Source organism: Rhinolophus sinicus, linkage group LG02 (assembly GCF_036562045.2).
Source record: "Rhinolophus sinicus isolate RSC01 linkage group LG02, ASM3656204v1, whole genome shotgun sequence".
NCBI classification, from domain to species: Eukaryota; Metazoa; Chordata; class Mammalia; order Chiroptera; family Rhinolophidae; genus Rhinolophus; species Rhinolophus sinicus.
The window spans coordinates 162,439,551-162,455,034 of NC_133752.1; the positions used below are offsets into that span (position 1 = coordinate 162,439,551).

At 35.9% G+C, this 15,484-nt stretch overlaps 1 protein-coding gene across 26 annotated transcripts in view; it reads right to left on the reverse strand.

The window, feature by feature from the left end:
* The window catches only part of PPFIBP1 (PPFIA binding protein 1), a 170,744-nt gene that overhangs the window by 26,323 nt on the left and 128,937 nt on the right, over positions 1-15,484 (reverse strand). For 7 of the 26 annotated variants that reach the window (XM_074325884.1, XM_074325881.1, XM_074325883.1 and 4 more), the window contains 6 exons: positions 14,769-14,900; positions 10,731-10,823; positions 8,830-8,944; positions 7,153-7,185; positions 5,422-5,483; positions 651-735 (listed from right to left, as the gene is read on the reverse strand). In XM_074325884.1, the coding sequence (XP_074181985.1) occupies positions 651-735; positions 5,422-5,483; positions 7,153-7,185; positions 8,830-8,944; positions 10,731-10,823; positions 14,769-14,900 (520 nt within the window). Of the gene's footprint in view, positions 1-650; positions 736-5,421; positions 5,484-7,152; positions 7,186-8,829; positions 8,945-10,334; positions 10,428-10,730; positions 10,824-14,768; positions 14,901-15,484 lie in introns of all 26 variants that reach the window. The other 19 variants (XM_019737336.2, XM_019737345.2, XM_074325874.1 and 16 more) reach the window with 7 other exon arrangements.

Genomic DNA, 15,484 nt, shown 5'->3' on the forward strand with positions numbered 1-15,484 from the left:
CAAAATAGATTTCCCATCAGTACCATCAGATCTTTCCATTTGGAATACTATAAGAGGCTCTTGGTTTTCTGTCTTTCAAACACTGCTCCCCTCCCACTAGGTCCACTTGCTACAACACTCATGTCACTAACTTGTTAAGACCCTTACGTGGATCTCTCTGAGCCAAGAAAGAGCCAAATTCTTCACCTACATGACCTAGACCTCGTCAGTGCTCACTTCTATCATCTCATCTTACTTTTCCCCCTGCTCATTACCTTCCAGTCACACTGGTCCTTTACTTCTCAAACACACCAAGTTCTACGTACCCTCCCCCCAAAAAAAAGCTCTTGCATGTGCTGTTGTATTCTCTCTCTTTCTTCAGAATGCTACCTAATGAACTCCTTAGAAAAGCTCTCCCTGACCAACCAATCTACAGTACGCTCTTTAGCTACACACTTTCTGGCAACAGAACAGAACCCTAACAATATTGCTTGAATGAATGAATGAATGAATGAATGAATGAATGAATGAATGAAAGAAAGAAAGAAAGAAAGACTGAGCTATCTAATTTGGGAAATGGACATGCTCCATGAAAGAAATCGAGGCCAAATGTAAAAGTTCACAGCCACTTAAAATCAAGTTAAGTAGAAAAACCTTTAGAGCTACACTACCTTTTTTACCTTGGGCCAGACCCACTGCATCTTGCATTTTCTTGTACCTGTTCAGGCACTGTCGAAGATCTTCTATTTTCCGATCCTATTAATAAAATAAATTATCATCTTTAATACTATGATTCTGAACAGCAAAAGTAATGGCGACACAAAGAATAAGTAGACGTGAATTATTTACATTATTCAAAGAATACTTCTAAACTTTAGTAAAACTGGTAATATCTAGAATATTTTTCCTACGTACATCAGAGATATAGAAAAAGTACCTCTAAATTTAGAGATCCTATCCTTCAGCTGCCATCTTTAAAAAACAAAAACAAAACAAGGTAATAAGATACAAAACAAAAAAACAAGAAAAAAAATCAACTTTAATTACTCTCCTCCCTAACCTATACATATGTCAGTCGTGGAAAAAAGATCTATACCTGCTGTCTTTATCAGCTGTCATTAATCACCAAATGGGTGTTCCCTTCTCTAAACACTCCACCAACATTGCTTCAATTAGTCATCAGAGACCTTCTATTTAATAAAAACAATGAATCTTTTTATCCTTTTTCTAACTTGACCTCTATTTGGCAATCAATTGACACCCCTCTTTCCTTCTTCTTTTACTTTTCTTTCCACTTTCTTTTCTTCTACTTCAATTTCTCAATCCCTTGACCAGATAAATATTCTATTTCCATAAGTCCCACTAGCTACCCAATCCATACTATAAAATGTAGAGCTTCAAGATTTTTGTCCTTTACCCTCTTCTCTTTTCCCAAACCCTCACCCTGGTGGATAATAAAAATGAGCTCCCCCGCTCCTCCCATGCTGATTTGGGGGTTGACCATGTGGCCTGCATTGACCAATGAGATATCAACAAATGTGGTTCAAGCAAAGGCTTGAAAAGTATTTTGCACACTGGGATTTGCTCTCTCTTGCTGCTCTAGGGAACAGTAAGGCCACTATGTTAAGAAGCATAGGCTAATCTATTGGAAGATGAGAGACCATTTAGAGAAGAAGAGACATCCCAGCTGGGGCCAACCGAGACCAGTCTGTCATCACCAGACAGGTGAGTCACATCATCCAGCCCCACCCTAGCCACTGGCTAACTGCAGACATTAGCCATGCCAACCCAGATCAGAAGAGCTACCTAGCCAACCCACAGAAGTATGAGAAACAATAGACGTGATTCGTCCTGGAGCAAAAGCTAACTGATACATCAACTACAGTTTAGTTCCTACCGATCTACAGCTCTATATTTCTCCTAAAATTAATGAGATTCACTCCATACCAATCTATAATTCTACATTAATCCTAAAATTTAGATGCATTTTCCAACTTTCTATAAGAAATCTCCTTTTAAATGTTCCATGAACACATCAAATTGAATATATATAAAATGAAGCTCATTATTTGCCCCCAGTACTTCAACCTCTGCTTGGATACCATTAACTCTCAGAGGGAGCCGTCATTTGTACAAACCAAAAACTTACTGCTCTCAAATCCAAAGAATTAAAAACCTTGTTAACCTGTAAATTTCTCTAAAATCTATTCCCTCCTTACCACTTCGCTGCCATTGACTTATTTCAACCCCTCTTCATTACTCATTATAGACTATTTTAACAGCCTCTTGATTGTTCTGTCTTCATTCTCCCTCCCTTATTCTTGCCTCCATCTGCCACCAGAGAGAGTTAGCTTTCAAAAGCGGAAATTTGATTATGTCACTGTCCAAGGTCTACAAGTTAACACCCCAGATCATTAGCCTAGCATACAAGTTGCCTACCATGCACTGCAGCTCTTCTGTCAGCCTCATATATCCAACTATAACTCATGTTCCAGAACTTTCCCATGTGCACTGGGCTGTTACAAGCCTTGGTTTTGAAAACATGTGTTCACTTATGGATCCTCTGCCCAGAAGCCTTCATTTTCCTGATGAAGAACTCTTGCTCTTCCTCAGAATCTGCTCAGATATGTCCTCTTTGAAACCTTCTAAAACCACCAAGAAGTTATGCCACTCTTGGTGCTCCTATAGCATTTGAGCATCTAACAAGCCCTCATTCACCACTGAAAGTTTTGTTTGTTATAGTTGCTTTTTGAGGAAGAGAAATTAAAATGAATTTTGGTGATTTTTTTTCAAAAAAAAAGCTCTCTCTGTGAGGAGCTTGCTAATGACTTTATTTTTATTCAATAGTGGCAAAGACTAGCAACAAGGAATACACACACACACACACACACACACACACATATATAGAGGGTGCCAAAAAAATGTAGACACATTTTAAGAAAGGAAAAAACTATTAAAATTGTAATACTCAATATACACCGACAACAAAAGATGAATACAAGTCACATTTGATTTCTGCAATTACAAGAGGTGCTCAAAGTGGTTACCATCAGCGTCCAGACACTTCTGATTATGGAGAACTATTGCTTGAGCAACGTTGACCAAAGTGTCCAGTTGTATACATTTTTTTGGTACCCCCGGTGTGTGTGTGTGTGTGTAGGGGGGAGGGTGCCAAAAAAATGTATACACTACATGTATTCATCTTCTGTTATAAGCATATATTGAGTATTACAATTTTAATACAGTTTTTTCCTTTCTTAAAATGTGTATGCATTTTTTGGCACCCTCCGTGTATGTGTACACACACACACACACACACACACACACACACACACACACTATATGTGGGTGGGTGAGTAGGACAATGAGTTTATTTTCATGGAATAAAAGTCACATAAAGAGAACAAAAAGTAAAAATAGACTAATAAAATAGAGTAGGCAAGAAAAGAAGAAAAAAACTTATGATGAGAGAAAAAGATCAAGACGAAATTCTTTGTCATGTGCTCATTTTTTACTTCCTTGAAATTACTCTTCTTGGGAAAATGCTTCCATCTTTTATTCATTAAGGGACATGAGGGGAGAGCAGTTCTGATGACAGGAGTTGAACCCGACTGTGGCTTCCTGCTGGATACACGTCTGGTCAGATAAGCCATGAAGAAACACATTTCCTTAGTAGGGTAACTGCAGCTCTGCTCTTAGGATGAAGTGAGGAGACACAACCAGAGGAAATGAACAGACTGGAGACACTGGCATTAGGCCAACACAGCTGAAACAAAGCCTGGAGCCATACTTGATTTCATGGTGTCTGTGCCTCTGTTTTCTGGCATCTCACCACTCAGGAAAGCAGAGATAATCTCAGATGTGAAAGACGCCAGGAATGTGAAGGAGATAATATGTATATGAAAAATCGACATTACTATGAAGCTGAAGTTGTCATGGGCTACCTACCTCCGTCAGAGTTCATATGGTAGCCTAGAATTTCCAGTGACCACAGAACTGATGTGCTATGTACTATAGCCTTTCTCACATTTGTCGCCTGAATATAAAGAACTGATCTGATAGCTCAAACATCTCTAAATTCATTGCAGGGAGGGAAGAGAAAATTCTCAGTGGAGCTACTGATCTCCATTCCAGTTATAATTACAACAGTGACTACTGATAGTGGGCACACTTGGGCAGGAAAGGAGAATGCTTACCCACTAATGTCAGTATTCAGGGTATGCATGAAATGATCAAAATGGTGCTATGGACGTCAGAAACATGGCAGTGTGAGGGGTGGTCCTTGATAACTCTCCTTGAAGTTACAGCAAATTCAACAGCTAGGAGTCAACAAAGGATTCCCTACGTAACATACAAACACACCTGAGAGATGAGCACACTGAAAAAGTTGAAGGTGGGCAAATCAAGGTGAGCAGGGGAGGAGGGAAGGGAGAAGTGCAGAGATGGGACCCGCAGGACACAGGCCAGAGCTCACTGCCGGCCCAGGAGAGGGGAGGAGTGAGACTGTAGGTGCACTCTCTGCACCCCTAGCAATTCTGTCTGAGGGATCAGCATATAATATGGCTGAGCCCAGTGATCAGAGCAGAGACCTCAGGGCACAATAGGGCGACAACTGCAGTCTAATAGCCCACACTGCTAGGTAGAAAGCAAAGCTACAGAGCCTGGCCGCCTACCCCCAACCTCCCAAAGCTCACCTCCTTGCACCCTCCCAGAGCTAGTAGCAGGCCCCAGAAAAAAAGCAGTAGCAGTGTCAGATTAAAGAGCAGAATATCTATAGCCCTGAGAACTGGAGAGATAGTTCCTGAGCGGCAGATGCAGTGTGGCTAATTCCAGTGACAAGGGAGGAGCTATCGGGGTGTGACAGCTGTGGTCTGGCCATCACCATTAGCCATTACTCGAAAGACAACAAAGCCACAAACGTACCAGCAGCATCTCCCAGCCCACTCAGCCCCACCTTTCCCAGCTGATCACACCAGAGACACCCAGGGCTGCTGAGGTGCACAGCTCTGCATCTGACTGCAGGCGCAGCACTGGGATTTCAGGGCTCAGAACCCCATTGCCCACCACATCCTCCCACAGGGGTGGTGCCCTGAGACTGAGGCAACCTGGTCACAGATGACATGCCCACCTCCCCAGGAAATCTCCCACCCAGGAGAAGCCAGAACAGGGCAAGAGAAAATAAAATGCTCCAGCGCTACCTACTGGAAAGACCTCTTCTTATCAACCTGCTGCAGAATGAACTCCCGTAGATGCCCAGGAAGAGAAACGATCCATTAATTGCCATTAACAACCAAGGTAACGAGGTGTTCAGAAAGAAAATGAAAAATCTCCAGAAAATAAAGACATGGAAATATGTGATTTAAATGACAAAGAATTCAAGATTGCAGTTCTGAAAATGGTGTTATAACCCCCATTTAAAATATTTAAATTTTATCTAGATACCTTTTCTTCATTGGCTGCCATCAAAGACTCCACAGCTTTTTTCATTTTTTGTACTTCAATATCTGAAAATATCACAACATCAGATCAGACGTCAGCTGACATGACCCTTCAGATTGAAATGTTTTAAGGTAAAGATGTTAATGATTTGTTGTGTTTGTTTTTTTTCTTTTAAAGGGCACATTCACCATCCATATTCTCTTTTAGGGAAAACTCTGAAAAATGAACATCTTCTCTCTCTCTCTCACCTGAATAGACATCATTCCAGAAAGAAAATAAGTGTGAGAGCTAACTACCCTCTCTAAAAGCAAGAACAATAAAGTCTTCATGAGAACACTGAAGATGAAATTTCAGTGCTGTAACAATAAAAACAGTTTTCAAAAAAGAAACCTATAAAGCAGTTGGTAAAAGCAATGGACAAGGCATACATAATGACAAAAGCTCAGCAAAGGATATTCAGTTTTAACCAAGATGGAGACACAAATGGTGAGAGCCTGATGGAATGTGATGTTGACATGAGAAGTCATGCTAAGAAGCTGGTTGTAGGTTCAATACAGAAGGATATTAAGTACTTTGCTTCATCTATAAACTTCATTTCCAATATTACCTGGGGTGCCAAAAAAATGTATACAAGTGGACACTTTGGTCATCGTTGCTCAAGCAGCAGTTTGCTGTAATCAGAAGTGTCTGGATGCTGATGGTAACCACTTTGAGCACCTCTTGTCATTGCAGAAGTCAAACGTGACTTGTATTCATCTTTTGTTATCGGTACCTAATATATTGAGTATTACAATTTTAATAGTTTTTTCCTTTCTTAAAATGTGTATACGTTTTTTGGGCACCCTCTGTATTTTAAAACATAAAGGCCAAAGTATGATAAACATGACTTTCCTTAAAATTTGATATTCAAACACAAAAGCAGGTAACTTTATTAACAAAAACAAATATTGTAAAGATAAAAAGCTAACCCAGAATGAAATCACAAATTAAAAAAATTGAAACAACAACAAAAAAAATTAACTGAAGTTGTCTACTTTTGAGGGGAAAAAAACTACTAAAGATAATTTTTAAAACAGTGATGCAGCATCATTCAGCACAATATAACATTTTCAATTAAGGTATATTTTACAGGAATTGCCTTTTTTTTTTCCTAAAGGCAAATTCCCTTGATTTAAAAATTAAATGTCTGGAGGAAAACGCCCATTAAGGATTTATCTTTATGCTGCATTAAATAATCCAGGCTCCATTAATCAACCTGGGTACAATCTCTTTTGTCACAGCAAGAGGGTATGTTTAAAAAAACAGCCTAATGTAGAGCTCAGTGAAAAAGTGGGCTACAACACATTGAAAAGCAAAGTTCAATATAATCTTTCAACCATGGTAAGTCTTAAAAACAGTTGGTTTCCATAGGAGTATAAACATTATTTCCTCCTCTGATGCCGTATCTCCTGGGCCATAGAGAAAATGATTTTTCCCTCTACCACTCTGGGTGCCCTGCTGTATCCTGTGGAGCAAAAGAGCTGAATCAGATAGAATCTGCCAAACCATCTTTTATTCTTTGTTTTTATTGTTTGTTTACCCTCTATTTTGTACACTCTGAAGAAATGGAGAGCTTATAGATGAAGCAACTTGACATCACTTGTGAGAGAAATGTTTTAAAACACATGCAAAGAACAGTCCAAGTAGTACTTTTGGTGAATGTAAGGGCTGATGGAAATACACCAAAAACCTTACTTTTGTCTTTGAGCTTCTTTTTAAAATTTTCATCTGTGCAGGAAAACCCATTGAATTGTAAGTTAGCATACATTACAACAATAAGTAATATTTTTATCAAAGCACTATTATTTCATCTCCTTTTACCTAAAATAGAGTCTCTAACCTCATAAAGACTGAATATTAAGCCTTATTTTGTGACTTTAGGACTGGCACTATATTACATAATGCTTTGTGTAAGGTTTAAAAGAGAATCTAATGAAATTAATCAGAAGATCTATATTTGAGTCACTATCTCTGTCACTTCATCTTTCTGAACCTTCGTTTTCTTGTATTAAACGTAGGCCTATGGAGTACAAGTGCTTCTTATACTGTATGTGATGAAAAGCCAGTTCATGTTGCGTTGCCTTTTCTTTACATTTCCATCACAGTTCAATATATGGCCCTCCTGAACGTGACTAGTATATTGCTTATGTCACATTCAACTCACCACTCAGCTTCAATAACACTGAAATGGTCTGTTTCCTATTCAATGAGTGCACTGATTGTGCAGTTAGATGTTATGTCAAGATCAGATTGCCATGAAGTTGCTGAATAGTGGCTCTCAATCCCTGTATTTATCTGGTTGTGCACTGGTAGGTAACAAGCAGTTCAGACGGGTACCAGTCCTTGGATCAGACTTAGGGTAGCACAACTGTCCTTTGAGAACATAAAATTCTACATATGCCAAACAATCTATTTTTCTCAATGTTTGATGAACTGCGTTTTCTGATGGAGAGGAAACTGCGATACCTACAGGTATGGAAAGCCAGAGTATTCTAGAGCCAAGAAGACTTTAGAGGTAATTTAATTCAAGCCCCTCATTGAACAGACAATAAAAATACTAATGTCCACACAAGAGACAAAAATGTACCAAAGCTACAGTAAATCAAATTTGTTTTGTTTCAAATGAATCAAAAGTTGCTTTTGCCACAGTAATCATTTGTAATAACAAAGACAGGTTAAATGTGATTTAGTGTTGTCAGATGTTATGTGTATTTATATTTCCAAATATAATTAAAAACAATACATTTCATTCAAGTTATTTTCTGTCAAGTAGAACCTATATTATTAGAAATTTTTGTCTATATAACATCCAGGACAAACTTCCTCAATCATGAAAACAATTTTTGAATAAATTCATGCATTTTTCCAAAAACAAGATTAGCCTACTTTTGCTTTCAAGAAGGTCAAGGGCTCAATGCATGATAAGAAATTTTCATTATTTTTTCCAAAGATACAGAGCCTTTCCTCTCTTCTCTCAACAGGGCAGACAAGGTTTCTAAACACTGTTTCTAGTTCAGTTTAGAGGGACATAATCTTGGGACATAGCAATGATTCCTTTTAATTCTTTTTGACACTCCCTTGTATTGCAATTTGGACGAGAACTCCCTCATGATGACACTTTATAAGTTAGTAATCTAAAATAAACACCCAATAAAGTACAGAGTTGTCCTTCTCCAGCTGCTGACGAGGAAGTTTATAGAACCCAGGCACAGGAAAGGGTCTTGGAGGATTCCCTGTGGTCTTCGGCCTAGATGGCTTCTGCTACTCTTCTCTATGATGCTAAAATTATACACCAACTAACATCAGTTTCTTTGATGGATCTTGGCGGATTTCAATAAAATAAGATAACCAATATTAAATATATATTCTTACCTCGATCAAAAATTTCAATCCCTTCTCCTTTCATCTTGCAAAACAACTTTTCTTGTAGCCTTTTTACTTCAGATTCCTTCTCTTCTAGTTGCTCTTTCAAAGATGCCAGTTCATCCTACAAATGATAAATTCATTTAAAAAGAGTAGATTATGACTAAAAGAGAATATGTTCAGAGAGTATGTTCATAAGTCAATAATTAGTTTTTGTGAATGAAACAAAAAAACCACAAGAATTTAGACACAAACTTCAGAAATCAGACAATGGCAATGACAAGCAGGAAGCAAGACAATTAATAAAAGTCTAATATATAATTACTATGGTATAATTGTTTCAAGTTTTTTGTGAACAAATTAAAAAGAAACTTTTGAAAGTGTAATTAGGACTAGGGTAACCCTAAGGCTTCTATCTTAGGTTAAATAAAGAATCTGACCAAGTTAATCAAAAAAGATAATCAAATTAAGTGTTTAGTGTCATAAAAGCAAAATAAAGTGCAAATTGGAACATACATATTAAGACTTGTTTGACATTTATCAGCATTTCAAGATGGCACTCAGCTTCCCTTAAGGTACAGCTTAATTAATGGGAAAGAAGTAGGTGATGAACAATTTTAGCCAAATCATGGGATTAAATAATTCATCCTCATTACTAAGAGAACAGAATCTCCTAGAATGGGAAAACAAAATAGATTTAGAAAACCGATTTGAAGTTCTGTCTCTTTTTTTAACTACACAACTACTAAAGATTCCAAGTCCAATTTACTAATTTTTTACTATTTACTAATGTTTTAATCTTCATTTTCATTTTGGTAAAGAATTAGCTTATCAATTAAGTTTTGCTGAATGTATTTAACAGAGAAAATAAAGCTATGCAATGCTAATAAATGCACATTTATTTTCAATAACACATCTTATTTTCAGTCTCTAAAGATATTTATTACATTTAGTACTATGAGAAGAAGACCCTCTCCAATGAAGCTAAGAAGTGACCCTACAGTTTTAACTTATGGTAGGAAAGGACACCAAACAAGACATTTTCATTAGCACTGGCAAGAAGTGTTGCCCCGTTCTCACTGTGGTTCTTCTAAGTAGTCATTCCTATTCACTGCCATGATATAGTTAACTACTGTATACATTTACCTTTAAGAAACTCCCGAAGAATGACAGCAGTGTCTACTATTGATATGAAACAGAATTCTTTCGCAGGTGAACTTTTGCAATTATTTTACCATGTTTGAATCTCAGATAGTCTAAGAGAGTAAGCTTTAATTTATATAACAAGTATTTTTATTTACCTGTTTATTGTTTTTCACTAATTATTTCATATGTTCCTGAAAACAAATTAGGGATCACATTGTCCCTTAAACCAGCTTTAAACGTATTTTTTAAAAACCAGGTGGACACATACACAAAATGAATGCACAAACTACTAAAAACACCACCACAGCAAAACAACACAAGCCAGAAAGCAACAAGCCATGGATCCCATTACCCAACGTCTACTACACCTTCAAGGACTCCCATTTTTGCTCCATCCGCTGCTTTTCATACTGCATCTGACCCACCTTGATTTTCATGCTAGAAAGTTTGGCCATTAAAGACTGGTAGAGAGACAGAGGAGTGAAAGAAAACTACAGATAGAAAAAGAGAAGCTGAATAACCAGGAAAACAGTATCAGTTTATAAAGGAGGTTAGATAATTAAGAGAAATGACAAGTTATATTCCATCAGATTAGTCAAGTCCCCATTTTTATTGAGAATAACAGTGCTTAAATCAAGAAGGTCTCCAAGCTTGGAGAAAAATTTCATTCACTTGTAAAATGCCTTTTTTAAATTGATATTGATCATAGGTAAGTAGTGGAGCTATTTATTTATTTAAAATTGTTTGCCATTGAGAACACTTACTTTGGTTGATTTCAGCTTTTTTTCATACTGAAGTCGCTCACTATCCATTTCACTGATTCTTAACCTCAATTCATTAATCTCCTGCATTAGCCCCTGTCGGTCCAAAAAGAAACAAGGAAATACATTAGGTAAGTGGTAACACACTTATCTATACTGAAATAACAGCATGGAAGTCTTAAATCAACATCTTAAATCTTGGTTCAAGTTATATGAATTAGATCAGACAAACGGAAACAAATGTTTCTCCTTGAGAACTAAGGCATCTTTCCATGCTTCGAATTCCTAATGCCGTTGTCCTGAAACGATGGGATTATGAAAATAAAAGGTGACAGATTTTGATTAAGAAAGGTAGCTAATCACTATCATTCATTAGATATTTCTAGACTAAACTTCACTATACGGAACTCTCTGGTTTTAAAATAAACCAGAGAAATTTTCTCTAGTAAAACCTATTACTTTCAGGGCCTTTTCAGGAATATGGTGGATGTTCATAAAAATATTTTTTATAATTTCTTCATTTGTCTACAAAATAAAGATTGTTCATCAACCCCATCTGGGAGAACGGAATGAAATTTAAATCCTTTAAACCAAAGATTCTCAACTTGAGATGGATGAGGGCCCTGTCGTTTACAAATATCTTCAGTATCATAATATAATTTTACATTTGGAAAATGAAAAAGAAAGCAATCTTTATGTTTTCATGATACTAATACAAATACTATCAGACACCTTTCCTACCACCACTTTTTAAAACAAACTGATTTGCTTATAAAATTTGTCTAAATATTCTGAGAAACAGTGACATATTTTGTCCAGAGCCTGGAGTCAAGGAAAAGGAAATGAGAATGCCAACTAATACCAACTCCTCCAAAGGAAAGACTCAAATACTCTGTCAAGATGACTTTTTTTTACTCCAAGCCATGAAGGCCCCACCAATAGTTAATGTGTTTTTTGTCCCTCTCTTTTTCAAGACATTTATTTCTGAGCCACAAATTCATGGATGACAGGACAGAATTATATAAGAATGCCATTAAAAAAAAACAACACAGAACAATGCTATAAGAAATACAACTTTATTAATGACAGATTACTCTAAACTCCTAAGTGTAATGATTTAACCTCACAAAGGCTAAAAAAAGGGATGCTACTATGAATAACACTTCCCAGAAAACCCACAAGTTTTTAAATTGTTCTTGTTTTAACCGGTTTTTTGTAAGATAGAGAAAAGCATTATCTAGAATTATTATATAATAATTACTTATTAATATTAATTATTAAAATTATTATTAATAATGTTTCAATACGAAGCCATTTATTTTCTCTTTTACAAATGAGGTCAAGAACTGTTTGACATTATTTAACAACATTTTAATTGTGATACCTTATCTACAAGTTCAGAATTCAAATTCAAGAAAAAAGTCAGTTTCTCCCATTTATTATCTCTCATTAATCATCCTTGCATAATATGAGTTCTTAGTGATCTCCCTTCATCAATCTGGTCTTTTAAATATATATTTTTCCGTTTTCTCATTGTTTCCTCATTGTTAAGAAACAGCTATGAATATAAATATATTGTTTTATTTTACCACTTTCTTTAAAAGTAGTAGCAATTTGCAAAGAAAAAACAATTGAAGAAAATAAAATTATAAGGTGAGATTATTTTTCTTTTAAAAAAATTACCCAAATATCCTTTGTGGCAACACTATAAATATGAATGTAAATCTCCAACGTGAAAAAATCATAAATCCCCACGATAACTCAAACTGGAAAACCTGGAAATAGTTCCTTAATATGAAACTTTAAAAAATGAAATACAAATTATTTCCAACTAATTTGTTACCAGAAGTTCAGTCCTTTTTAAAAAGAAAATCTGTTACCTTCCCCTTTTCCCTTCCAGAAAACTCTTTCAGAGAAACTCAATTTCTAACATCTGTGCTATTACCAGAAGGGGGCACTGTTGAATGATGCTAACCATTTCCTATCAGCAATTCCTGGAACATGCAAGTCCTCAAACTTCCAAGGTTTCAAAAGTTTTACCTCAATCTTTGGAAGTACCTATATTTCTTTCCCACTCCAATATTTTCTGAGAACCTAATATCCAAATAATCTAAAATTCTAAGATAAAATTAAAGAATTTGGGATTCATGAAACAGCCAAGGAAATATTTTATTGTTATCAAGGGAACATTAATAGGAAAATGAGCATATTCAATTCAGCTTTAATTTTGATGACTATTTTCATTATTTTCATATATAACAAATATTACCAAACATCCTATAATCTCTGCGTATGTTCATGCTACATTTTACCAAGTGTTGAATATTAGAAAATTATCAGGATTGAGTTTACTGGAAGTTGATTACAAGATCACTTTGCATGTTTGAGAATGCATGACTGAAGCAAGGAAGGACCGGGAAAAAAAGTTTTATAAAAACACAAACAAACTCGAGAGGTAAATATTGCTCTAGGGGAGGGGAGGTCTCATAATAAAAATCATGAAACATCCACTTCAATCAAATCCTGATGTTTGGTTAACATCTCATATCAAAATTCACCACAGTCATACAGGTTAATATAGCCCCTAAACTTTGTGTATATAATGTGAAAGGTCACCTCTTGATCCCCAAATACTGTAATTTCTTTACCTGCATCAGAGTTAGCTCCCTCCTGTGCCATCCACCTGTTGACTGAATTCTATTGTGTTATGCAAGAACTGTGGGGTCAGGGAATGACAGTATGGGAAAAGTGGGAACTATCCAAACAGATTTTTAAAGAAAGCAAAAAATCAAAAAATCAAAATTTTAAAGAAACTGGATAACTTTCTAAGTTTCAAGAGCCCCAGTCTCAGTCAAAGTGAGAAACATGCTCATACAGGTGATTGACAAAAAGTTTTAAGATTACAACATGAACCAAGTTAGGGATTTACTTTTCTTACTGAGGAAGTAATACATACACGCAAAGAGTTTCCATTATAGTTACATCTTTAACAGAAAATTTAATTTTTAAAACAGCAATGGAGTAAATCTCATTCAATTCAAATCTGTGAAGGGCTTTCAGTTATACAGTGGATAACATACATAATGTACCTCATGTTGTGATGGCATGTAGTCAGCATGAAATAAATGTTTGAATTAAAGATAGAGAGGAAAAAGAAGTAATGATTTCTTCTCCTTTCTCTTTCTTAGTACCCATTTTCTAATCCAGTATGACACCTCTCCATACCCCAACCAAAGAAACAAAATAGAAAAAAAAAGAAGAGATGGCCCTAGGAGAGAAGGAATTTCTGCAGCCCTTTATAGTTGTTTTCAGATAAATAGACGTCAAACGGATATGCCCCTGCAAAAAACAATAAGCAATAAACTAGAAGACCTGGATTAACAATAAACTAGGTAAGACAAACAGGAAAGCATGTTTAGCCTCAATATATACCAACAACAACAACAAAAATGCCTACTTAAAGTTGGAGAATCTACCCTGAATTTCACAAAAATATAGTGAGCTTTATTTAATTAGAATGATTTATGGGCGGAATAGCCAAAAGTAGAAGGCCAAATTAAATAATCTCTAAAAATGTTATTTTTGTGATTTTATAATGAAAGCATGTTCTCTACACATATTTAAAAATCTACTTAGTATGTAGTAAATAATCAGTGTGCTTAAATAATTACTAGTAAAATCAGGCACTTAAACTCATTATTTCCACAACGAAGAAATCAGTATGGATGGACAGACAGAAAGACAGAAGCTCCAAATATCTTGCTAAAGGCTAATGAAAGGATTAATATTTTACATCAAAAGTCTCAAAATAAAAATTTCCATTAGCATTTAGTGATAAAAAGTCAATGCAATTAAAGTTGATCCTTAAAAAGAAGCATAGACGATTGAGGGCACATAGTAATTAACTGTCTCCCCTTCACACCTCCAAGGAACTTCACCTTGCTCTAGGAATACATGTGTGTGCAATAAACACACACACACACACACACACACACACACGCATGCGTATGTATATGTATATAAAGAGAGGGTGCTACTTACCTCTGTGTCTCTGAACCTGTCTTCATAATCCAACCTGTCCTTCTCTACAGCCGTCAGTTTTAACTTCAAGTTAGATATTTCAGCCATCAGATCCAACTTCTGAGTTTCTAAGGATGTCCTACTCAGAAGCTCCTATTAGAATTTGAGATCCATTCAAAAGTTTTTTATTATAAATAGTTACATATGGATGTGTCTCACTTATGATTAAAAAACAGTAACTATCAAGTAGAGTATGTGATGAAGATTAATTACTAAATAGATACCATTCAGTTAACCTTCATTCAGTAGAACTAAACACATGTCTGCTTATTGGGGAGACACACTATATACAGAGGGTGGCAAAAAAATGTAGACACATTTTAAGAAAGGAAAACTGTTTTAAAATTGCAATACTCAATATATACCGACAACAAAAGATGAATATAAGTCACGTTTGATTTCTGCAATTACAAGAGATGCTCAAAGTGGTTACCATCAGCGTCCAGACACTTCTGATTATGGCGAACTACTGCTTGAGCAACATTGACCAAAGTGTCCATTTGTATACATGTGTTTGGCACCCCTGGTAGACACACACATATATAAACCTTATATATTCTTAAGGCTAATGATAACACTGATGATGATATATTCGCTATGTGCCAGGCACTGTTCTGACATGTATTTAGCTACTCGATACTCAAAACCTTATGAATTACAAACTCATAAGGATAACA